At 38.4% G+C, this 25,134-nt stretch overlaps 3 protein-coding genes across 9 annotated transcripts in view; 1 reads left to right on the plus strand and 2 right to left on the minus strand.

Moving 5' to 3' along the window:
• Nucleotides 1-10,173, minus strand: part of LOC136340861 (insulin receptor-like) — a 54,965-nt gene extending 44,792 nt beyond the window's left edge. Inside the window, exon 1 of one of the 3 annotated variants that reach the window (XM_066285264.1) lies at nt 10,111-10,173. In XM_066285264.1, the coding sequence (XP_066141361.1) occupies nt 10,111-10,158 (48 nt within the window). In that variant the 5' untranslated portion in view covers nt 10,159-10,173. Of the gene's footprint in view, nt 1-1,014; nt 1,396-10,110 lie in introns of those variants that run through there. The other 2 variants (XM_066285263.1, XM_066285265.1) reach the window with 2 other exon arrangements.
• On the plus strand, nt 32-25,110 carry cin (Molybdenum cofactor synthesis protein cinnamon). 5 transcript variants are annotated; one of them, XR_010732383.1, is made up of 12 exons: nt 1,509-1,640; nt 8,342-8,377; nt 11,545-11,838; nt 14,994-15,220; nt 15,395-15,701; nt 15,754-15,922; nt 15,976-16,092; nt 16,145-16,306; nt 19,793-19,954; nt 20,008-20,182; nt 20,246-24,524; nt 24,652-25,110. XR_010732383.1 is itself a non-coding variant. In XM_066285287.1 (11 exons), the coding sequence occupies exons 2-11, from the start codon at nt 8,353-8,355 to the stop codon at nt 20,474-20,476; spliced, it is 1,869 nt and encodes a 622-aa protein (XP_066141384.1). In that variant the 5' UTR covers nt 32-53; nt 8,342-8,352; the 3' UTR covers nt 20,477-25,110. The 5 variants fall into 5 exon arrangements, 3 of the variants coding, with proteins under 3 accessions (XP_066141384.1, XP_066141383.1, XP_066141382.1); XR_010732384.1 differs by having other exon boundaries at nt 20,246-22,896; nt 24,386-25,110; XM_066285287.1 differs by lacking the exon at nt 1,509-1,640 and adding an exon at nt 32-53 and having other exon boundaries at nt 20,246-25,110.
• On the minus strand, nt 21,914-24,102 carry LOC136340786 (odorant receptor 13a-like). The gene is made up of 6 exons (XM_066285128.1): nt 23,682-24,102; nt 22,552-22,876; nt 22,404-22,503; nt 22,246-22,347; nt 22,024-22,179; nt 21,914-21,958 (listed from the first exon to the last, which is right to left on the minus strand). Exons 1-6 carry the CDS (start codon nt 24,100-24,102, stop codon nt 21,914-21,916), a joined length of 1,149 nt encoding a protein of 382 aa, XP_066141225.1.
• Nucleotides 25,111-25,134: the final 24 nt, after the last annotated feature.

Below are 25,134 nucleotides of genomic sequence, written 5' to 3' on the forward strand. Positions count from 1 at the left end.
AAACAAAATGTAATAGGGCGCATGCCCCACCAGTCCGACGGTATTTTCAAAATGTGAGCATTTTAACCGCATTTTTATTTATTTCTTAGCGATACGCCGATTGCGTCTCTCGAAGTGCATTATTAGTGTATTGACTTAGTTGATATCGAATATCCACGCAAGTCGATACCAGTAAAAAAAACAATCAACAATGAAACATGAAGAATATCTTCAGTTATTTTTGTACCGCCGTAATTTTGAATGTCGCGCCTGTTTTCTGGCTTTCACAATATCAAATAAGATTAAATCTATTTGTAGTTTAACCAAACAACAACAAGGAAGACCGTAGTTTGTACTAATCCGGGTTGAACCGAGTTCAGTTTCCAGTTTAAAAATGCCGTGGATGCAGGGCTCAACTCTCCGAGATTCAAGTTTCCCCTGGTGCGAGATCGTTCACCACGATTGAAATTGGCTTCGGCTCCACGAAAACGTGGCGAATAATACGCGTCGGGCCACCTTCGTGATAACATTGCTGGAACAGTACTGTCCAGGTACATGCGAGTGCGTGAAAATCTCCGAATTCGGGACCGAAAAGCGTCTCCGATTTTCGGAGCTTTAAAGCTTGAAATTGAGATTTTTCTGCCTTCAAAACCAAAAAAAAAACAAAAAAAAAATGGCGGAGAAGTTGGCCTCCAATTAATATTCACGGGTTGCTCAAATGGGAAGTTAAATCGACCGAAAATATGTTTTAAAACTAACTCAATATTTTCCGTTTATTTTTAATTTTTAACCGTAATCTACATTGTCGGTTTGCACACGAACTTAATACAAGCACTATTTGCTGTTGTTGCAAATTGCTTTCGTTCCTGATCTCCATAGTCAGGCCGAAACGGATAAGTTGTTGCACAAACGGATCAAAACCACGTGGGACGTTAAGGTAACTTAGCGGCTTAACGCTCTGCTTTGCTGAGCTTTAAAGTACAGCAGGAACAAATCGTGACTTAAGCTAATAGGAAACTTTGAGTTTATACACACCTCACGCATACTCGGCAAATCGTAAACAGACAAAACCACGTTTTCCTGGGCGAGCAGGTCTACGCCTCTAATCATTCTCAAGTTGGGAAAAAGCTGTCCTAGAGAAGTCAAATGTTTAACCCGATAGAGAATCACATACCCACTAATTCTGTGGAGTTCCGGAAACACGTAATCGTCGTAATCGTGTACGCTTTTTGTGTTCTGCAACAGAACTATGGACAAGTTCCCGATGATTTCGGTGCAGTTCCTGAGGACTTCCAAGTTGCGTACGAAGTTCCGAACGTCAATATCTCTAGTGCAAGTTTCGGCGTCAGAGACAGGTATCAGAAGCGTTCCCAGGCAAAACAACGTTGCACCAAAGATAACGCAGTTCTTCAACATTTCTGGGTTATCTCAGCGTATACTCGTCAGTCAGTCTCCCCGGTGTCTCCGCCGCTGTGTAGCAGTAGCGGCACATAGCTGACAAACTTCGCGATCGCGCTTTCGACCACCGACTGCTGGCGAGTCGTCGAAAACGCGCTTTGAGAAGCGGTCCGTTCATTCGATATAGCAAACTTGTGCGCTGTGTTTGTGTACGATTTTCTACACAAAACAAAGTGGCTCACCGAATTTCGAAGCTAAGGCAGGTTAGTAGACTGTTGTGTAAGTTTCGAGGTCGACAACCATGCTATGCGTTCGGGAAGTTCATGGTCTAGCCCGACGTCAAATCCGGGTTGCCCCTTGAATCCATCACTATTTCCTTGGCACGACGTGCGTTATCTATTGATCTGTTCAGAAGGTCGCAGATAAGGAAATTCGGTCGCAGGAGCAAAGGAAGCTGACCTAACTCCAATGAGATAGCCCGCTCCAGTGTCGGATTCAGGTTGGAAACACTTCACCCGAGTAGTGCAGCAAGGGCACTACGGCGGTTTGAACAGTGAGTTAGAGAGGGCGACGAGAATAACGAGTTTCCAGGAGAGGAACTCACTCGGCTCGGCTCTGTTGCCGGCCGGCTCACCCCCTTGCAGTGGCGGACGAACGTTGGGAAACTTTCTTGTTTTTGAATCAGTTGAAATCAAACGCAAATCGTCACTTTTCATCAAAGTCAAGATGACGTTGTTGAATAATCGGATCTGCGGCTAAGACGCGTAGTTAGCGACGTTAACATTAAAAAAAAAAAAAAAATTGTTGTAAAAAAACATGCTTTTTCGGTCGACCAAAAGTTTATGAATTTTTATACTGCGCCGCATAGAAAAGAGAACACCCCGTATAAATGGTTTTATTTAAATCATTTTTGGTAGCCACGTTTTTTACGTGGGCGAAAACAAAAAACTACTAAATTTTCAACAACATTTGTTAGTGCACTTACGAATTATCAAGATTTTATGTGTTTTTTTTACTATAAAAATTGCAATAAAATATCAACCACTTGACTATAAAATATAATTTATTGGCGTGTAGTGCGCTTAGAAAATGCTTTTAGATTGATCAAATGTGCCTAAACGCATAATGCAGCATTTATTACTGTCCATCGAGCAAGCCTGAGAAAGACCGACTCGTGAGTCTACTTGGTGCTGGTCAAACACTACAGTGAGATGTGGAGAGGCATGGTTCCAAAAAAGGAGAACAAGCAGAGGGAGCGGCACTGGACGATCACGAAAAACTACTAGAACACCGAGATCGCCGCTTTCGAATCATGGCCCTAAGAGATGGGTTCGTCTCGTCGAGGACGCTGGCGGATCAGTGGTTTGGTGGGTATGGAACACCCATTGGGATTCGAATCGTTTATCGCCGGATAAGAAGTTTTGAACTGATTTCCTACCCTCCCCATCTGGCGTTGCTTCTCACCTTAAATCATCGTCAAAGTCGATCGCAGTGGGGCTGATAACAGATACATTAGAATCTGGAATGGGGATAATATCGTGTTTAGTGACGAATCCAGATTCTGTTCGGGTATTCATGATGGACGGGCAAGAGTAAAAAGAAGACGGGGTGAAAGACTGGATCCTCAGTTTACAATACAGAGGCATGACATCAGACTGTTGGGGTTTGGGGTGCTATTGCATGTGGTAGTAGGTCACCTTTACTTTTCATTAGCGGCAGTATGACACCCCAACGATACATCCAAGAATTCCTGGAATCTCATCTCGTGGCTTATGTGGAAACTTGGCCACCTCGACCTTTACACCTCTCACCGATTTAATATGTATGAAATGTTTTAGGTAAAAGGTTGCATAATTTACCCCATCCCCCGCAAACTCACAAACTTTAGCGGCGCTATGCCATCCTGTTCAGTTAGCCTGAAATGAGATCTCTCAAAAGGACATGAATTACCTCATTAGATCCGCGCCTACGCATGTGCAGAAGTCTATGAGACACCGCTGAGGACCGAAAATTTATTATTCTTTTTTTGTTTTTAACGATTAAATTTGTTGAATTTCTTAATGAAGTGGTTGTTTTAGCGTAATAAACATGCATACGAAGAATGATTTAAATAAAGTCATTTTTACGAGGCGTTCTTTTTTCTATATCACGCAGTACATCTACAAACGAATTAATATTACAGAACAAAAGAAACTTAATAGCTGGTGCCACATCCTTTCGAGTTAATCACCTCCTATCATCTTTTAGGCAGCGAATCAAAAAAATTCACACACATTTCCTTGGGTTTTTTGCCGCTCGCCAAAAATTATTACTAAAAGTTCAGCCTTGCTGCGAATGCTCTCGAACGGATGCGGCTATCTAGGTTTTTCCCATAAATTATCAATTGGGTTGCAATCGGGAGATCGCGGCGGCCATTCAATTACACCCAACCTTTTAGAACAAAACCGATTTTTTATTAACTCAGAAGTGTTTTGGGTCATTATATTGTAGGAATCTCCCACGAAGAGGCATTCAATATTCCGCATATGGCAACATATTATTTCTTAATATATTCCGATATTGAAATTTTTACGTTGTTCCTTGTACTTCCACGTTGGGTCTAGTACCTGACCGACCGAAGCAACCCCAGATCATAGTACTGCCACCTCCATGCTCAACCGTTGGTACTTGGCGGTTGACGTTGTATCTTTGATCTGCCGCCCGTCTTACGTAGCGTCTACCATCCCATCCGAATATTTTCAATTGAATATCGTCATTGCAAAAATCATCACGCCATTTTTCAGAGGTCCAGTCCAAGTAATTCCGAGCGAACTGTAAACGGTCCTCGATGTTCTTTTTTGATATTGAAAGTTTCTTGACAGCAACCCTTTCAAATAAGTCCGTACTGCATAGTCGACGTCTCACAGCCCTTTCGCTCCACTGGAGATGAAATTCTTCAAAAATTTATTGATTAATCTCCCGAGCTCTCTTACGAGGATCTCTCTGTGAAATTCTTTTTATCATTGTATCAATTCGAATTCGGATATCAAATCAACTGAGCAGGTAGTTTTCCGTGGGTGCCCCGTGCCTTGCAGCCTTGTAAGACATCTGTCGCCACTACAATATGCAGTTGTAATCTTCAATTTGGCAGTTTTAATAATTTTCAGATTGTTGGGCAATTAAAACCTTTGCCCATGACTTATAGCATTAATACTGGCAGATCGCTCGTGATACTTGTGTGCTTTGAGAGAAACAACAGGAATGAGAAGTTTCTAGGCTTTAGGCAGCGGAGAAAACTTATCTCGCCTCTCAAAAATATATGCAAATCTAATGCAATAAAGGAAACTTATACAAGAACGGTACGATTAATGGATAAGAATTTTGCGCATACGAGCAAGAACCATATTTCAACAAAAAACTTGAAATAAATCAGCTTCTAAACTTTTGTCCGCAACTGTATGTTATCGAAGGACCAACAAATGTTGGTTTTTGGAAGCAGTTTATTTTATCAAACAACACGGTACAACAGAGACAAGGACTAACAACCGAACGGAAATAAGTAAAATTAAAGGTCTGTGTTGCAAGTGAAGAATAAAATTGAATGGTTCTGGGGCGAGAGAAATGGCGTTGGGGAGTGAAATTGAATGCTCGTGTTGCAAGTGAACTCGAGCTGAAGAGTGCCCATTCCTCCTCTCACCCCTGCGTCCATAGATAACACAAAGAACGAAACCTTCACCCCATTTATGCCCGTCGCAAATTCAGGGGGATAAAAAGGGATAGCAAGAAGCAGCCTTGCTTGAACGAGCTACAAAAGTTGTAAAAAATCTAAACTAGTCTTACGTCTGCCATATGTTTGAAACCGGCACGTTATATCGGTCCATTGGTTGCTATTCTCACATGGACATAAATCCGTAATGATTATATGTAGCGAGTTGCAATAAGACGCGAATGCAATCCGCACATTCATACACATACAGGGCTGGGCGAAAGCCCGGAATAAAATTAATATCTTCTCAACGGGCGACTCGAAAAAAAAAGTCGTTAAAACACGTGATTTGGTTTCAGTTGTAGGTACTTTTCGACAATAACATCATATATTTCCCTTCGACCCCTTAGCTACAACCCTACCCAATTTTTCTTTTAACGGAAACGTGTCGTGTGTGGACCGCTCGAAATATTCGTGAAACACGGAACCTTACCATACCTTTTTTTCTTTCAGTTTTGTGGTTATTAGAAAATTAAAAAAAAAAAAAACAACTTTGTTAAAAACAAAAAAATTACGAATACTCACTTAGTCCTATCCGCGGGTTATTTAACGTAGCAGTCGCTGGAAATATCCTCCACCCTGTACTTGGCAGGCTCCCAGCCGATGGTAAACCCCAATGAAAATTAATGTCGACGTGCTCTCTTTAATTCTGAATGAGTTTTTATTTTACATCGACAAAGTAACATTACAATTTTAAAACGGAATAATTTAGATCTGATGGTAGCAGGGCAATGTGGCTAAAACCGAGGGGAGAAATGAAGAAGCGTCATTTGAAACCAACAATAAAACATGGTGGTGAAAACCTGATGGTCCAAGGCTGTGTGACAGCAAATGGTGTGGGTAATTTAACTTTTATTAAAGGAAACACGGATAGATTCATGTATTCAAAAAACCCTGAAATCCAATTTAAAAAATCGTGCTGAAAAACTTGGACTTGAAGAAGGTTTTTACTTTCAAGAGGACAGTGATCCCAAACATGTGTGATGGATCTTGGAAGAGCGAACTCAGGAACAAACTACGATTTCACAGTTAAATAATGCATCTCAATCAGGTTTACAAAAATGAAAAACTTGGTTAACCAAGTCAACACGACAATTCGACCAAGAGAGAGTTTGCAAGTGTTACGAAGGTCTTGAGTACCAGGACTGAGGGCTTACGTACATAGGCGTAGTACGACTAAGAGGCGATTATCGGTTAATTTACTGTCAATTTTTTTGGAGTTAAACATTTAGTTGAATCTACTGACATGTTGCAGTAATACCATTTTACCGAAACGAGGTTCTACCTAAATTATAATAAAAGGAAGGAGAGGGGAGTGAAAATCCCATTATACAGAGCTACATGCTTTTGACGATAATGGATACCGAAATTTGGCCACGCCGAATGTATGCGTCAAAAAATTATGAAGCACATGGGCGTAGCATAAGGGATCGTTGCACGTTCACCGAAATTGATTCAACAACAGTTGCTATAACTATAAGGTATTTCCTAACTACGTGCAGAAAATTCGAGGGCATAAAACTGAATACATTTCAATTGGAAACTGTTTAATGGACAAATGCCTGCAAATGGTTCGTTTCAAAAATACAGGGTGTTAAAATAAAATTATTTATAAACGTTTTCCTTTAAGATTTCCAATGTGGCTCAAATTTGACTTTCGAATTTTAGCATGCAAATGTGTAGTAAAAATCCCCATATTTACATGTATTCAGATTTTTCCACGCGACAATGGGGGGGTACGGGTGGGGATGTCTTTATTGTTCTATTTACACGCGAAATGTACAACGCTACGTTGGTCGTTAGTTGAGAACGATTATTATGTTTTTCATTCCCAGCTGAGCCAAAAAAAAAGTGCACGAACGCTTTATTAATAATGGATTAATGCAAAGTTCGTTTATTTCAAAATAAAGAAAAAAATACCTTAATTGAATGTTACAAGATTTATTGATAATTCAAGCTTCAACCTTGCCACTTGAGCTGCCACTCTAAACGTCAATAAAAAATAATATTTATACCATTTTTAAATCACTAAAAATTCAATTCGGGCGCATTGAAAATATTAAAGAAAACTTTCTTTTTGGTATACTTTAACACCTTATGTTTTGGAAACATTCGCGGGCATTCGTTTATCAGATATTTTCCACTTAAAATGCATGCAGGATTACGCCCATAAACTGCCTACGCGCAGTTAAGGAAAACCCAGTATAAGGCACCTAATTTTTTAGATACGCCACCGCACTTCCCCGATCTCATCCCGATTGACCGCTCATGGGAATACTTGGAAAGGCATATAAGAAAAAAATACATTTCAAGCGAAGAGCAACTTCACAGTATTATTTTAATCGTTCACGATACCTGAAAATTTTCTATATATAATTTAGTTAAACCAATGAATCGTCGTTCACAAGCTGTGATCGATGCAAACGAGTATCCGATGAAATACTAATGGCTAAATTTCATCGTAATTTAGGGCCCTAACGGTTTGGTTTCCATGACGTATGAATCGTTTTTTGAGCGTAACTAAAAATATTTTTCTTCGTACAAAGAGGGGATTTCCTGGTTGTATTTTTCTTAAATATGCGCAATAATGCCTTGTTTGTGCGGATACGTCAGATTTTTGGTGTCGAAATTGTTTTTAAGATACAAAAATTGCAAATAAACGGAATTCGCCTGTGTGCGTGGATACTTTTTTGACCCGCTGTGTATGTGGAAGTTGCAATGCGACGAATTAAAATTGTTGCCTTACAGGAGTGCTGAGCAGTGGAAAACGTTTAACATGTATCCGTATTTTACTCCCGAAACGGTCCAACGAGGATCGCAGTAACGAGGACTCAGTTCTTGTGTTTAAACATTAAAGGGCACATCCATGTGGCAATTTACACACGAAACACCGCTCAGCGCGATAAGCGTTTATCAACACAAAATCAATCAATTTCCAACTTATAACCGTGAAAACTTTAATACAACAATGGGTAATATATCAGAGCCGCTTACATCCCACAACTAATCCAACTTTCAAACTTTTATTCCTTATGAATATTCAATCCCAGAAACTCAATATGCGATGCCGATGTAGTCAAAAGCTGTTTATATTTTCATAAGCCGTATCAAACGAGTTTTGCATTTAATTTATAGGCTTCAAAGCCTTGAATTAGGAGAGATTGTTCATAACCAACGGGACTATTGTATATAAACCGATAGAATTTCCTTTTGTTTCAGATTTCCAAAACATGATCAAATTCGGCATTATCACCGGTAAGTGCTTGCGCTTTTTATTTAATCAACTGCAATTAAGCAAATTCGGCAAATGATAAAATGAGCAATTTACCCTGCTGTCATAGGCTGTTTGTCATAGGGTTAGTGCAAAAACACTGAATAATGAACGTTGTTAGCTCGGAATAAAAGAATAGACAAACAGACGCACGCACACGCACAAAAGTGCGGTAATTGTTTTGTTTTTTTTTTTTTGTCATTGGGGATGGTTTAATCCATGAACAGAAAAATCTATGAATTAAACATCTGAGGGACAAATTTGTACAAATTGTAACTGCGGAAACAGGTTAATACATTCGCGTACAGTTGACACGCCTAATTATCGCAAAAGGTTAATAACCCTGATGTTGTCAATTACGCAGAACTGACGGCCGTGAATCACTCATTGTTGGTACTAGAACGTGAGATGTGTCTAGATGGTACCAACTCCGCGCTCTTCAAATGTTTTGTCACAAATGCTGATTAAAAATTCTTGAAGAAAAAACGATAAATATAATTGATAACAGGGACATGTTACTGCAATTACACTACTGAACATAGAATCGTAAACAAATTATGTTGGAAATTACATAGTCTCATCAAATGTATTTTCCGGTAATAGCCGTATTTTCGCAGCATTTGTCATAACAATAATTTTCTCTAATGATTTTCGCTTTACTTATTTATTTAAACTTGGAAATTTACCTAGTATCAATTATTACTGCCGACTTTCCAACCTCTCGTTTTTTTCCCTTTTTGTTATTTTTACGTTTTTGCTACAAAAACTTTGCATCTAGACGATAGCGTGACAATAACATATCGAACCCGAAGCTATTTCATTTATATTTAGAACTGGAAGGTTTCCTCTCCATACATGTACTAGACACGAGTAGACCGAGATGTTTTGAGCATGTTTTTTTTATGAAACGGCCGACAGGGACCAGAAAAAACGTCTTGATAAACCGAATTTCGATTCCGCATTTGATCCTGCGTGGATTTGCGCAGTCGCAAGTGCACAATTTCAAAATTGACCTGCATAAATCAAACATACGCCGGTTTATAATGATTTTTTTCTAATTTCGAACGGTTTGGGGCATAACCGCGCCGCAAACAATTTAACTCGCGTTGCGGTAATCGTACTCCCGTGGCTATTTTTCCTGTGTTACGCCAGTGTTGCTCTATCTGTTCGAACTCTCACTAAAATTACTCGAGTGGAATAGAAAAATAATATAAGATATACCATTTGTTTCGGGGTCGGCCTGTAAAAAGCTTGTTGGTTGTGCAATTTAGCCCGGATTTTTTTTTAATTATGGAGCTCGATAAACTGCACATTTTCAGCAAAAAATGGCGCGGTTGACGTGCAATTCAAGGCCCACTATGGCAGTTTCTAGGAGCGAAATTTTAATAAAGCATATTAGCGATTTTTTAAGGAAATATCCGCGCACGCCGCTGGACTGGCCACCTATCACAGCGGGCCTGTATAAAGTTTCATCGAAAAATTTCAAGCAATAACGATCTTGTAGAAGAATTAAAAATGCACCCTCGGTGCTTATTTATTTTAAAAAAAATTATAGTTTACAACAACTTAGTTGTGGTCTTAGGCTTATACAGAACAAATAAAACAAAAATATTGAAAATTACAACACAATTTTGCCTCGTTTCAAGCGAATTTTTGGAAATCGATCCAGTTTCATCGAAAATATTATTTATGCGTTGCGCAGTACTTCTCGACTTACCGGTCTCTCCGGACGTCTGACGTCGAATTCTGCATTCTGCCGCAGCATCTGCTGCCGAGCGCACGCACGTTGTCACCAACAAGACGAACAATTTCTGTTTTTTCTCCCACACTTGAATTTCCGCAATTATCACGATTAATAATTTAATTGTATTAAGCACAAATACGTTCTGATATCGATGTTGATGTTCGTTGCGTTCGTTTGACAGTTGAACACTTCACTTGTTCTCCATAGCCGACTATGAATTTTTGAAAATAAACAAATACTGAGTGTTGCAGTCTTAATTGTTTTACAAAATCGTCATTACTTTAAATTTTTGAATGAAATTTTGCACAGACCTCTTTCGAGGGGGTGGGCAATCCAGGGGCGTGCACAGATTTTTTCTTAAAAAATTTAATACCTTCGTCGCTGATGCAACTTCAATAAAATGTAAATCGGCGAAAATGCGACTCCCGAGATTGGCTCTCTTTCCTTAAGTGTTTGCACAGGGATGTAGTGGAAAGAGTGCATTTTCTATGCCAGAATTTTCAATATTTGAATATGCAGCCATTAATCGAAACTCTCGTGTTTACGTCCGTCCTCGTTGTCAACTGGGGATCCCGTAGGTAAAAAATTAATGAGGTAACGGAAGTGGCGAAGCTAGAAGTAACCACCACCAAGATGCAACGCAGATGTCGAAGTTGTATCCGAAACGGTGATTAGCATTTCGAGCATGATATTAATTAATCACAAGTAAATAGTATAATTGATGCATAAATCATCATTTTAAAAAAATACATACAATTAAATGTCGATATTTTTTCTCTATTTCAAAATATGTTTTCATTTTTTTTTTACAATTCGAACATCTGTTAATATTAATATACATAATTATTTTTCCTGAATTTGAACATTTTTAATATTTTCTAGTCGCCATTTTTTGGTGGATCCGCACATTTGGGAAATTTGAAAAATTTTAATGCTCACAGTTTTCGACACGTTTGACCAATTTTTAATAAGTCGAAAGATTAAACCATTTTATTCCACGTAGTCAACATAATATTCATCCCTAAATGTGCGTTTTGGAAAAACAATATTTTGTTTATATTGGCGATTCGTTTAAAAAAAAATTAATATGGAACATTTTTTTGGTGTAATTGTTCGTTTTTTGGGGGCTTGGAAAAATCTCATTTCGATGGCAAATTTTTAAGTATCAAAGAATCTAAATTTTCACAGGTTGTCAGGATTTAGCAGTTTCTCGTGCTTCAAAGTTTTTTTTATTTTACGCACATTTCCTCACAGCTTTATCCGCATTTTCAACCCTCTACCTAAACCCCGATCATTCCGACATCCCAATATTTGACACATCAATTATCGTGCACTCTCAGATGCCCTCCTACAACGTAACGCCAAAGGACTTAATTCGCTAACAACTCTCTCAAAATGACGTTTTAGTGAGTACCACCTGTTACCAGCATCCAGAGAAAGACCAGGCTGGACCTAGATTAGAACAAGAAATAAAAACTGCATTTCCCGATTGCATCATTTCTTCGCGAAATATCGTTGAAGACGACTTGAAAAGTATTATCAATGTCCTCAAACACGAGGTCGATAATGGGACCTGCGACGTAATCTTCACAGTGGGCGGTACTGGGTTTGCGCCTAGTGATGTTACCCCTGAGGCTACCAGGGCCGTTATAGAAAAAGAAGCTCCGGGGATTTCCTATGCTATAATCTCTAAGAGTTTGGGTAAGTTATCCTTTCATTATTTGTGTAACTAGGATATAAAGTTGGCAAATTTGTTTGGATGTAAGGAAACTGAGAACATTCACATTTCATAAGACCCGCTATCTTTCGTAGAATTTCCCTGGTAAGTTTAATTTCTTCTAGCACTGACGTGACCGCAATATTCTTGCGTTGCCTGTTTGTTTTCGGTGTAATTTTCCTAGTTTTCCAGGTGCCAGAAATAATGAATAATTCATACGAGTTATCTTCATAACAATTGTTGCTGTAAATTTTTCTTTACAAACTGAAATTAAATAAGCCTCAGGATTAGGATTGAGCTAAAGAAATGGAGTAACAGTAAACAAAAATTTGAACTTGCTGGCACGTTTGCGTGATGCCAACTTTTATTACTATAGAAATGAAATATCCTTCCTTCGTGTTCCTGAGCTTTTCTGTTATATTTATGAACCTCAAGCTTGAACTTAAGGGCTCTACGTCGCTCATACAAAATTGCAGCATCGGCGGAAGAAAAAATGTATTGTTTATAGCTTCTATTTACTTTTTTGATTATACAATAAACTGATTTGAACCATTACTCAGGCTGCATGCTAATACCATAACTTGCTCACATCAAACGGCTTCAATTTGAATACATGTTTTTTAAATTGAGATGACCTAATGAAAAATGAAAATATGGTGATTTCAGTCTCAAACGGGGCTATTTTGGATTATCATCGTAAAAAGTATGACTTAATTTTAACCTGAACTGTTATTCCGCTGAAGCGAATGATTTGGAACGGTTCAATTAGATTTAAAAAAATTTTAAGCGTTTTGATCTGTTCTTTTCTGCGGTCTTAGTCCCCTTTAAAGCTTCATGACTTAATTAGATTCTTGAGTAACACTCACGTGAAATTCTTAAAGATCTATTGAACCGGAAACTTTTTTTTAAGGTTCAATGATTCGCACCGAAACGCCTATCACTCAGTGTTTGGATCTGTATAAACCTATTTGTATAGGGAATATTTTACGATATGATTTATGCCAATAAAAGCAAAAAAACGTGTTTGCAATTGATAAAGCACCAGCCATAAAAAAATGCGGTCAATGTTGAAATAAACAAATCGGCTTTATTTTTGTTCGTTTCATGGGAAACGACGAGAAGGTTGCTGAATATTTTATGGAATGATGGATTCTTCGAGAATATGGAACAAAAAGGGTGTAAGCAGATGTAGATTGAACTAAATCAGAGTGTCCATTTTGAATTTGTAAATCACAGGAAAGCTTCGAGCTCCCTTTATGAAGCGCTCAACTTCAAAAAAAAAAAAAAAAAAAAAAAAGCCAAGAGTGTTATTCCAGGAAAAAGGATTCGCTCTAAAGCAACAATTTTAAAAAATCCGAAAGCCATATTCCTTCCAGAGAGAAAAGAATGATAATTCTGCGTTCCTCAAATAAACTTAGCTTTTCCTTCAGGGATTGTCAAATTTTCAATTATATTTCTTAAGCAACAGCACCGAGTAAAGCTAAGCTTCAATTTTTTAAACTTAAATCAAATTAAAAAAAACCTAACGATTATATAATAATTATAAAAAAATAGGAATAGCCCATTTAATCCTATCTTCTTTTAGTCTCAAATGTATTCTTTAATTCGACGTCCATCATCAAAGCCACGCTGGTACATAGATATTTGATTTTTAACCATATTTATGTAGTTTTGGTGTCTTTTTTTTATGTTTTCTTTCTCTTTATTTCTTAATTTTTGTCTCCTTTTTTTTGACAGAATACGTGGAAAAAGTGGTGTGAGCTCAGTTTAAGATAGGTAGAGGTCAGGTCTACTATATAATAGGGTAATTCACCCTATTATATAGTTTCAGAGTGCATTGGTCACGCGTCGTACAAACTAATGGACAAAAAAACCGGACAACACAAATATTATTCAATTTCAATATTACATAGCTTTTTTTAGTTTTATATCGATTTTGATGTTTCTTTGACAAATAGTATTCGTGTTTATTTTAATCGTCGATGGATATTAATTTGGCCAAAAGTTATCATTTTTTTGTCATTATACAGGGTAACGGCGAGGGTGGTTTTTGGTTCTCGTATTCTAAACATTCCGAGAAAGAATCTGACGACACTGTGAGATTTTTTTGTATGCAATTGTAGAGCTTTATATTTTCTTAACATTGCTTTTTTGGGTTCATACATCCATTCTCAAAGGAATTACAATTTTTTTTTTTAACGAGAAGAATCGAAAAATTCAAAATATGTTAAACAAATGAACAATAATAAACAACATAAATTACTCTCCAAGTTAATGATAAATGCTAATAGCGTGTATTTCGTCCTCGTACTCGAATGGTAGCTCTCATGCTTTCAATTAAGCTTAGGGCGCAATTAACAATTGGTCTTTGCCTAACGTTTTTCCACTCTTGAACAAAAGTTACTCGAAGGTGAGGCAATGGCTTTCAACTCTCTACTACGAATACGTAGTTCTAGCGTTTGTGATATAGGTTCAATTGGGTTTAGATCGGTGCTATAAGGAGGCCTATTTAACCTTTGCGCCTCCATTTCATCTAGTTAATTACCGACAATTAATGTTTCTTGAATAAAACGTCATTTTTATTATTGTTTATTTTTTTTTATTTATCATTTTTTTTCTTTTGGTAAATCGCATCTTTTTGTCATCAACACTGTAATTTACTTCAGGACAGATGTGCTGTTACGAATCTAAAAAAAAGAGTCGTAAGGAAACGTAAAGCATTACAATTGCATGCAAAGATATCACACAGTGCATTCAGATCCTTCCACAGGATGTCCAGAAATCTAGAACAAAAAACACCTCCAGATTTCAGCCTGTATAATGACAAATTAATTACAAGTTTTTGTAAAATTAATATCCAGTAATGATTCAAATGAACAGGAATACAATTTATTTAAAAAATAACCAAAGTCCATATAAAACAGAAAAGCTATATAAGATTGAAATGGAATAATAATTGTGTTATCCGGTTTTTAAGCTCAAGAGTGTATTTGTTCCATGGAAACGTTTTCTTGATAAATGCTGCGATTTGATGCTATCGATTCCTCAACTATTATCGCTGTTTTCCCACATCCAAAAATCTCTTAAACCGACAACTTCTCGATTTTTTTAATTAACTTCTAATCAACTTAACTTTCAGTTTTGACCGATATGGCGATGCTTTCCCGAGCAGTTTGCGGCATCAAAGGGAAATCGATAATCATAAATTTTCCTGGAAGCACCAAGGCAGCCGTGGAATGTTTCGGTTTCATTAAAAGTGCAATTCCACACTCCGTTGCACTCGTCAGGGATGAAATCGGGAAAATCCGTAACGAGCATCAACTGATTCAACAATTTTCCAGGGGCGATCAATCAACACCAAGCCAGGTAATTGATTCAAGTCGCTTTGTTCTCTTTCCAATGATATCTATATGCATTATTATTGGAGCTAATATTTGGGATGAAATCGCTCAAAAATGCGCTCACCGAAAATATTTTCTCTTTTGGTATTGGTGACGGCTCTTAGGTCAATTCCTGCAACAGCATCGACGTTATTTTCAGAGCTCCTCAAAGGTTAAAGTTGAGGTCGGCGCTTCACGTACTCGTAAATCTCCCTTCCCAATGCTAGAAGTGTCTGCAGCTCTGGCCATCATCTTCGAGGCTATTGCACTTTCGACGTTAGAAACCGAGGAAGTTCCCATACAGAACTCACTTTCAAGGGTCTTAGCTGTGGATGTCAAAGCTCCAAACCCAGTTCCGGCGTTTCCGGCCTCGATTAAAGATGGTTATGCCGTGAGGGCTTCGTACGGAGCAGGCAATCGCAGGGTTCGCTCTGTAATTGCTGCAGGCGATTCTCCCTATACAAAAGGTGACGACTCTCAATCGTTCACGCACGACCACTACTTGGAGAAAAATTTCAGAATTAGAAGATGGAGAAGTCATCCGAATATCTACTGGAGCTGCAGTGCCTGCAGGTGCTGATGCTGTGGTTCAAGTTGAAGACACCACTTTGGTGGCGGTATCGGAAAATGGCGAGGAAGAAGCAGTGGTCCGCATCGACGTGGCTCCGACGATAGGGCAGGATATTCGGTAACGGTTCGAATTTGCCAACTAACACTGTGTATATATTCAAGTGTTTTCAGGCAAATTGGGAGCGACATCGAGGCGAACACTTCAGTTTTACTGAAAGGCAACCCAATAACTTCTTCGTATATTGGAGTATTGGCAATGCTGGGATTTTCGAAAGTTCTAGTTACCAAGTGAGTTTGTGTGAATTAACAACTGGATTGGTAAAGGTATTCAATTATTCAGGAGGCCTTCCGTGGGGATCATTTCCACGGGAAATGAGCTAATTAATTTCACAGAATCTTTAAACCGGCCGGGACTTATTTACGACAGCAACAAAGTGAATTTGTTGTCTCTGCTCAAAACTTTCGGATACGAAGCTGCGGATTGCGGAATAGCCAGAGACAGGTAAAACTTTGTCTTTAATTCTCTCGTCTACACTTCGGCATGCACAAAAAGGAAATTTTAATTACATTCTCTCCATTGTGTGTTAAAGAATGTTTTTTACTTGTTTCCATCCTGCTGTACGAATTTTTGCGTTCGGTAACGCAATTATTGAAGAAACGATTGAAGGCGGTAAAACTGCTCCTCTTTTGTGCGCGAATAATGTGATATTGGCATGCTCACAAATCGATTTTTCGCTCATGCAACATGAAAGTAAATATTTATTTTTCTGTCCTTCAAACAACATTGGTCGGTTGTCTGGCACATGTGGTGTTTTTGTTAAATTTCCTGAATGAATTCCAAATGCAGTGAAAGTCGAAGATAACAACGGCGATGAGATCGAGCAGAATGAGTCGTTATGTCCGGTGGGCGTTACACCAAGGCTGCTTTTTGACGATTAAACACACTTGGAAAAAACACAAAAAGCGTGTTGGAAAAAATTCATTATTATACTAGGTGGATAATAAACCGCAAATAATTTAACATAACTTCTAAATTGTTTAAATTCGTGTATGATGCGTATGGTAAAAACACATAATTTACTCATACGTTCTGTATGTTTGTGCGCTTTTGCAACGTAAGACAAATTAAATTAGTTTTAATTTTCTTCTTCGTGGAACTAATTTACTCCAGAACCCTTTTATTTACAGCTCGTAGGGCTTCTACAATCGATGACGGCTTAAAATCTTCAGCGTCTTCGGCACTTTCGCCTTATATTTCTTGAACAATGAGCGCTGCGTTCGCAATTTGCTCATCGGAGAAAGTACCGTACGTTACGAAGTGAGGGCCAACATTTGCAAAATCGCTTCGTAATTCTTCTGACAACGTCGTGTTCTCTTTTATCATAACAACAGGCACATCATCCTCTTTTAAAAATCATCGTTTATCCTCCGTGCCATCTCAGCTTAAGAAAAATCGTCCTCCTCTCCAAAGTCGTCAGCTATTGGCGCGAGTTCCAACTCTGGACGTCTAAGAGTTCGTGATTGTTTGGGAGATACCCTGATCCATGCTTTAGGAATCATTGATATTGCATCCGGAAATATCTATTTGTTTTCCTGTTTGCTTTGGATAATGTTCGTTTGCTACAGTGCGGCATTCGGTGGAAGATATCGAACGTTAATATTTCCTAACATTTTTGGATGCGCTGGACAATTTTCTTGGCCAACGGCAATTTTTTCTTTAATTCATCGTCCCTGTGTTGCAAACCTTTATAGAAAAAGCTGACGTCATTCGGACTTTTTTTTTTTATAAAACATGTAGGTTAGAGATAACGACTTAATATTCCTGAAATAGCGAGGGTTTTTTGACATTCCAATAACAACCAACCTACGTTTTTCTGCTTCTGTTACAGTGGTCGCAACGAAAAGAGTAACTCTTGGACATTTTTCCACCTGCGCAATTTTCTCTTTTAAATTTCAGTGCTTTGTTCGGAGTCCTTTTGCGGAAAAGACCTGTCTGATCTGCTTTAAAAATTTCGACATTCGGCTATTTTTTTCAAATTTCTGCTTTCCATCGCATCAATTCTTATTTATAACAGCTTCACCACCAATTTTTCCATGCACAATGTTGTGCCTTTGCAAGAAGCGTTTAATCCAACTTTTTGAGCATTTATGTATATTCGGCGCCTTTGTTCATTATTTTGGCGAACTGTTCCGCTTTTACATGCACCATTGGACCACTGAGTGCTGATCCTTTACTACTTTCCATTTTACATCACTTAAATGATGCCTGATCAACATCGCTACGATCGGATAACTTTTTTTTCCTTTGACAATAAATTTTCATTAAAAGCATTCATGACATTTTCCCGGTTCTTCCAAATCGTAGCAACAGCCGAATGCGATTGGTGCAATCCGTTTACAACTGCGTTGTTGCTTTTATCTGCTTCGAGTCTGGAAAACTTTTCCTTTTCTTGAAGCAATTTTTTAAAACACAACAAAATTAGAATAACACCCCCACGCTGAATGCATACGAGAGTGAATCAAAGGTGAACCGGAATTTTTTCTTCAAGTATTAGAACAAGATCCATAAGTGAAAACAACGTTATTTTTCTACATAATCTTGTGATTTAAGAACAGATTTTTCTCATCGCTTTGGAAGGGCCGTTATCGCAGAAAGAAGCGGGGGTGTGTCTGCAACCAATTGCGCACGAAACCCTCAACAGCTGCATCATTTCGAATGTTTCTCCTCTCAGTGCCTCTTTCAACGGCCCAAACATGTGATAATCACATGGGAATAAGTCTGGACCGTAAGGAGGTTGTTTTCAATGTTGCCCAGTGAGTTCTTTCCAACTTTTCCTTGGCCACAAAAGGCACCTTTTGGCTTTGGCAACTGTACCTTTACCTTTCTTCCTCCATTCCATACTGGCATGCTTTGACTCTGGCGGTTAGCGGCGAACCCAGGTCCCATCGCAAGTGACAGTACGCTGCAGAAAACCCTAGCTCATTTGCAATAATGGATCGGACACTCCCGTAGCGGCTGCCTACTGCAGTTGCTATATGGACAATGGTCAATTGGCGATCACCCTCGAGAAGGCGGCGAAGAGTGGCGATGCGCTGAGTGACGCTGATTCGATGCTCTATTAGTCGCACGAGAGAATTTCCGGTTAATATTTGATCCACCCTCGTACAACGAGCACGACGTCTAATTTATACGGTCCTCGTTCATAATTCAGGAATTTTCCCGATAATTCCTATTCCCTCTACGCTCTTCTATAAAAAATTAATTTCTCCGAGCCGTTTGCCGACACAAAACACAAATGGAAATATCGATACATTAAAAACTCACAATTTCTGGTTTAGATCAACACATCCTTTTGTCGCAGTTTCAGTTACTTAGCGTTGCTAAGTGGCTCAAAGAAATTGATTTTTTGTATATTCATAGTAACAGCAATATACAGTCGGAGCTGCCGTTGGAAATTCCGCAAAAAGAGAGGGAAACTCGCAAAAAAGCGGTGCTTTAGCGGTTTGCATGGAAATAGGAAAAAAACCACAACTATACATAGGTGTGTCAAATACGTATATTAAAAACGACATTTCTGGGATTCGTATATAAAGTCCCTAAAGGCACTGCTGTTTAGAGAATGTCGGTCACCCTTTGAATGACTCTTCAAAGGATGCCGTCAGTGTCGATTCTATACCACGACTACTATACCATAGTGTATCTCTTAGCGTCGTTACACCCGGCTAGCGAACCACCAAAAATGTCCATTTTGCTGACGCTAAAAGCGACTTTTTCCCAATGGGGTAAAGATAGATTCAACCAACCAATCCATTTAATCCGTTGCTATATGCGACTTGTCATCATAACCGACGTCGTTACTCGCAACTCACACTGTATATCTATCAAAAGCAGCACTTCCACTCCCCTCAATTTAGCCTCAAAATCTTACTTCCAGCATTTTCACTTTTGATACAATAAAAACAGATTTATACATTTGTGCAATTTCAGTCCTAACAGCATAAAATCAACTCTAGAAAAGGCATTTGAGGAAGTTGATGTTCTAATTTCATCTGGAGGCGTTTCGATGGGAGAATACGACCTGTTGAAGCAAGTTTTAGTCCAGGATTTTGAGGCCCGAATTCACGTAGGACGACTAAACATGAAACCAGGGTAAATGGGCCATTTTGATCCTACTTAAAGTTACCATTGAAGCTTATTTTCAGCAAGCCCACCGTCTTCGCCACTTTATCTTTTAATAATAGGAAGAAAATGGTTTTCGCCCTGCCGGGCAATCCCGTCTCCTGCTGCGTTACCACTTTACTCTTGGTTATACCAACTTTGAAACATATGGAAAGTGATGTAGCATTCAAGGGTTGGCCTACCGTAAACGTCACCTTGGTGGGTTTAAATTTTTTATTGCTAAATTCACAATTTTTATAATGATCGCTCGACCTTAATTAGGAGTCTCGTATAGTGAACAACGATCACAGGCCGGAGTACGTGCGAGTCAAAGTCCGGTCCTCAAAAGATAACGAGCTTATCGCATGTTCAACGGGGAATCAGATCAGCAGCCGATTAAATAGCATGGTGGATGCCAATGGACTTCTTTTAGTTTCAGGCAAAACTTCGATAGAAACCGGGACCCTTGCTAGGGTTTGTTTATTCGGGCCCTTATTTCAAGAAGAAATGTAAAATCGAAAAGAGATTCTCAATAACATTGCTTTTGCTATTGCTCTACGTACCAAATGTGTATCTCGAATAAATATATTTCTCTACATATAATTAGGTTCTCATGGCGGAGTTTGAAGCTCGAAGGTATGTTATACAGTATGTATGATTCGGAACGGGGTTGCCAAGAGGAGAAAGTCTATTATTTTTTATTTCGCCAAAGAAACGTATTCTTCGCGAAAGCTTTTGCTGGTTCCGAAATGGTCGCATCAGTCATCACCGTTTCGATTTTCCTTTTTAAGTCCCCAAAACTTATTCTCGTTTTCGTGGCAATCGTAATCAAGACTTTTGTTCATTAAATTCTCATTACGATAATAAAAAAAAAAGATAGCTGCAAATGAAAATTTCGCTCGACTATGGAAACGTACGTATCTGAAAGACGCCACAGCATCTCGGATCCTCTTCTTCAAGTGTCTTACTTTCCGATGAAGACCACTCACGTAAGCTACTTGTTTTAAACGCTCCCAAGGGCAAAAATACCCCATAGGCAAATCAGGGCTCCTCGAACGCTACAAAACAAGATCATTTCAACCGGTCCAATTCTCTCCGAATTGCTGATTCAACCGTTCCACAACTTGTCGCGTCTAATGGACAGGACAACAACCTTATTGAAAGTAACATTTCGCTCGATGATTAATGGGTCGATCGGGCAACCGTTTATTTAGGAAATGTTGTAGCATCCGTCGATATGTGTGCTGATTAGCCGCATTTTCAAGAAAATATGGTCTAATTGCACAACGGTGAAAAATTGTACACCGCAGGTTTATATTGCCAATGGCGAGTCGTTAGGAAACAGATGTCGTAATGGGTGCAGTACGTTGCGTGCTAATATGAAAGAGTACCGATGGTGGAGAGCACGGCAAGATCGCATAATATTACGGCTCGAGAAGCGTATTGGTTATCCACAATTCGAGCGTCCATCCACAAGCAGACATCTAAACCTTTTACTCATAACTCCGTCCTCTATGACACGCCATTCTTTTACATCGAGTGATTCCCAAATAACATGATATAAATATCAAGTAGCTACCTGGAAATGCAGTTTATTCTCATTTGCACGAAACAGTCTTTTTTGCACGAATCCATTACTCTTTCAACTGGATTTTTTTCCACACATTTCTCACCGTTCCGGAGATTGCTTGACAATCCCAGTTTTAACCAGTTTCAAAGCACATTTTAGAAAAAAAAACGTATCAAAAATTATTCCGTGTCTTGTACCGAAAATTGAACAATCGGAAGCTAAGTTAACTCCAATTGTTCTCTTGTTCCCCCTCCACTTCCATATTTTCTAGAATAAAATTTCACATTCTACAGTTGCACGTTGTATGGTACACGCTCTATTACACTTGACTAGTGCCTACTATTTATTATACTAGGTAAATTGAATAGGTTTCCCGCCGATTATTCCATCATAATGCTAACATAGGAGTATGCGAACTTCATCATCTAAAATTGAAAATATCACGGACGATTCATACGTTGCTGCGTTACTACGCAACGTGTGGACGTACCGTCATCGCAGTGCTCAGAGTCATAGGGCCAAAAAGACCAATTTTAACCGTTGACGGTCTTTGAGCTCTCATTATCAAAAACCTCACGTGGAATCGCCCATTTTTACCCAACTCATCCCAATCGGTTTCGTATATTTTTTCTGCGATTAGCTCACTCTAGAAATAAAAGTTTTATATTTTAAAGTTGCTTTGATCTCGCAAGGCCCGAAATTTGATACTGACCTGAAATTTGATATTATCTGCGGTCGATGTGAGTATATACAACTGGGTGCAGAGCAGGGAAAAAAACGTCAAGTTTAACAAAACTTCAATAGTCGAGGATTTCTGAAGCAGACACAGTGATACACGTTTAAATGGCTCAAATTATTTACAGCACGCACCTTGGCTATGTTCACAGCGACGGAAGACATATCCATTGAGCTCAGAACAAATTCCATTAAAAGCACAATTTTCGTTTTTTCGTTCAATCTCTTGACGAAACTAAATTTTAATTTGGTCTCCCAATGATTCAACGATCTCCATACTCACCAGATGAGCTCATCGTGTTTCTTGCAGAGCTTCTGTAAAATTGACGCCCTTTCCCTGGGATCCATGTTTTTGAATTGCAAATCGCCAATTTGCATTCCCAAGATATTCATTTGGGCAGCAGAGAATGCAAATAACGTGGTTACTATAGTATGTGTTACAGTATTGTACATAATGCTATCAAATGTCGCGAACGAGTTGATTGCGTAGGTCCAAACTAAATGGTCCAGTTTTTTTCCAGGAAAATAGAACTGATACAAATTGTGACTCTCCATGGTAACGTTGCTCTTATTACTGTGTTGGATCAGCTGGATGTCTCGTAACACTCCTATATGAGTGTTACACAGGGTGAGTTTTTGAGCGTGTCACGTAAATATCTCTGAAGTTATCAGTTTTAAACGAAAAGTTTTAACGTGTTGAATGGGGGGGATTGTGTGAAAGGGGAAAACTTTTGGCATTATCACTGTTTCCATTCAAGGTCACCTTCAGGATCTAATCAAGGTCAACTTGATTTTTTCCAATGGAAATCCCGCACTTTTTTGGCAGATTCTGACTTATTGTCGAAAACCAACATGTTTTTACTTCTCATACTTTTTTACTCAATTGATAGTTTGGGGACAAATTTACATTTTTGAGTAATTCCTCTTTCAACGAAAAGTACTCGTTTAATGCATTTCAAAAAAAATAAAAAAAAAAAAAAACATAATAAATTCATGTTTTATAAATTTTTTTTGACTCGCAGTCCTACTCACTTGCAGTTACAATTCAATTTTAGTTTTGAAAACATTTGAAAATGAAGTTGTTCAAAAGGCGAAAAATTTGAAATTATTTTTGTTCGAATAAAAAAGTATTTCAAGTAAAAACATGTTTTTTTTCAAAAATAGATTAGAATCTGTCAACAAAATGTGAGATTTCCATTTCGAAAAAGAAATTTCCCTTGATTTGAGCCTGAAGGTGACTTGAATCGAAACAGTGATGATGCCAAAAGTGTTCGCCCTTCATCCAAACTCTTCTTATCTAATTATTATTATTATTTTTTTTTTATTAATAACTTCAGACACATTTACGTGACATAGTTAAAAAGCTCACCTTGTGTATGCTAAATTGTTAATAGAAATAATTATTGTAATTACCCAATATGTCAAGGAAAGCTACTGATAAAATAGTGGTAGTTAACAAGCTCAGCATCATCCGCTCACATCGTTTTATGTGGCCGCCATAGGCCTGTTTAAGTTTCATGGACGTACATGTCCAAATCTCCTGCTCGTACCTTTCAATTAGTCCATACAAATCCAAAATGTTATTATTGTTAAATATCAAAATTTTCACTGTTATTTTCGTTGCATTTACTGCAACCCCCATACTGGAAATTACAATTGGTGGATCGTATTTTTGCACGATTAAACGGATCAGTTCCACTATTAGTAGAAGGTCGAATACCGGGTAGCCTGCTTGCATGCAAATGCTGTAGGTCTGGTACCAACTCTGGAATACTTTGTTGGAGGTTACCGGTTTCTTCCAATATCCAGCTATGATCATGTAGAATCTTGACATTTTTATAATGCTGCGTTGGTACGGATCGCTGGTTGGCCGCATATTCCTCCTGGTAAAAAAAGGTTTCTAGATCTTCAGAGAAGAGAATCTCGCTTAGGTGATCTTGTTGATCAGGCTGTGATATTCAAAACCGTTACACTTTAAAGAGATTTTCAAGTGAGTTTTTGTAATTTTGGATCAGCCTACGGCGGATAAGAAAACCTGAGAAGTTTCCGTTTCCTTTTAAGAACATCGAAAAATAGCTCCTTTCAGATAAATTAAACTCATGGGCCATTTTCCGTAGTTCCCAAGGAACGACCTGCTACCCGGAGAAGGCAGTATATGTATATCAATGTTGCTTCGGACCTATCATTATAATTAACTCAGTTCCCGATACCTTTGGAGAGAACGAGATATCATTAGAACTAACTACAGCCTCACGGGTAAGTTCAGGACGACTTCTCAATGCAAGTCAGCTGCCCCACTTTCACTCAAAGGCGCTCATTCAAGGTCCTCTTTTATCAAAGAGACTAAGACTGATGTGACGAATTCTGCACTCTTTACTTGTAGGAAAAAGAAACAATTATCATCAGAAAGTTCACATCAGGGTGGGTGAACGACTGTGAATTAGAAGTTGAGAGTCTCACAGTTGCGGCCCACCTGCAACACTCCTCCGTGTATTTTGAGAGAGCTGTAATAAAAATTGAGAAAAAGTAGGATTTTTATTTCGCATCGAGATGAGTTCAAGGGTTAACTAAGAATGAAAAATATAGTCACGTCTGAACTATCGAACTTTATCAAATAAAGGACATAGAAGAGTCAAAAGCTCCCGTCAAGACGTTCAAAAACTAAACCGGAAAGCTCTCAAATCTAGACGATCGTTACGTACTTGTGATGAAGAGGAAACATCGTCTGAGCCCTGAGTCTGCGTTGTTAGAGTTAATATACATAATAGGGGTATTTTGTACGAAAATTGATCAAAACTTTTGTCACCAAATTTACTTCCAACCAATAAATAATCCACAGTTATCTAATAGTTTTTCATTACATGGA

This window comes from Euwallacea fornicatus, chromosome 8 (genome assembly GCF_040115645.1).
Source record: "Euwallacea fornicatus isolate EFF26 chromosome 8, ASM4011564v1, whole genome shotgun sequence".
Taxonomy (NCBI): Eukaryota; Metazoa; Arthropoda; class Insecta; order Coleoptera; family Curculionidae; genus Euwallacea; species Euwallacea fornicatus.

Coding starts and splice junctions, on each gene's coding strand:
- LOC136340786 (XM_066285128.1), bottom strand. CDS start 24,102: ATGTCAAGATTCTACATGATCATAGCTGGATATTGGAAGAAACCGGTA. Junction 22,504..22,551: donor AAACACGATGAGCTCATCTG/GTGAGTATGGAG, acceptor ATTAAAATTTAG/TTTCGTCAAGAGATTGAACG. Junction 22,348..22,403: donor TCGCTGTGAACATAGCCAAG/GTGCGTGCTGTA, acceptor TGTCTGCTTCAG/AAATCCTCGACTATTGAAGT.
- cin (XM_066285287.1), top strand. CDS start 8,353: ATGATCAAATTCGGCATTATCACCG. Junction 8,378..11,544: donor CAAATTCGGCATTATCACCG/GTAAGTGCTTGC, acceptor ATGACGTTTTAG/TGAGTACCACCTGTTACCAG. Junction 15,221..15,394: donor ATCAATCAACACCAAGCCAG/GTAATTGATTCA, acceptor CGTTATTTTCAG/AGCTCCTCAAAGGTTAAAGT.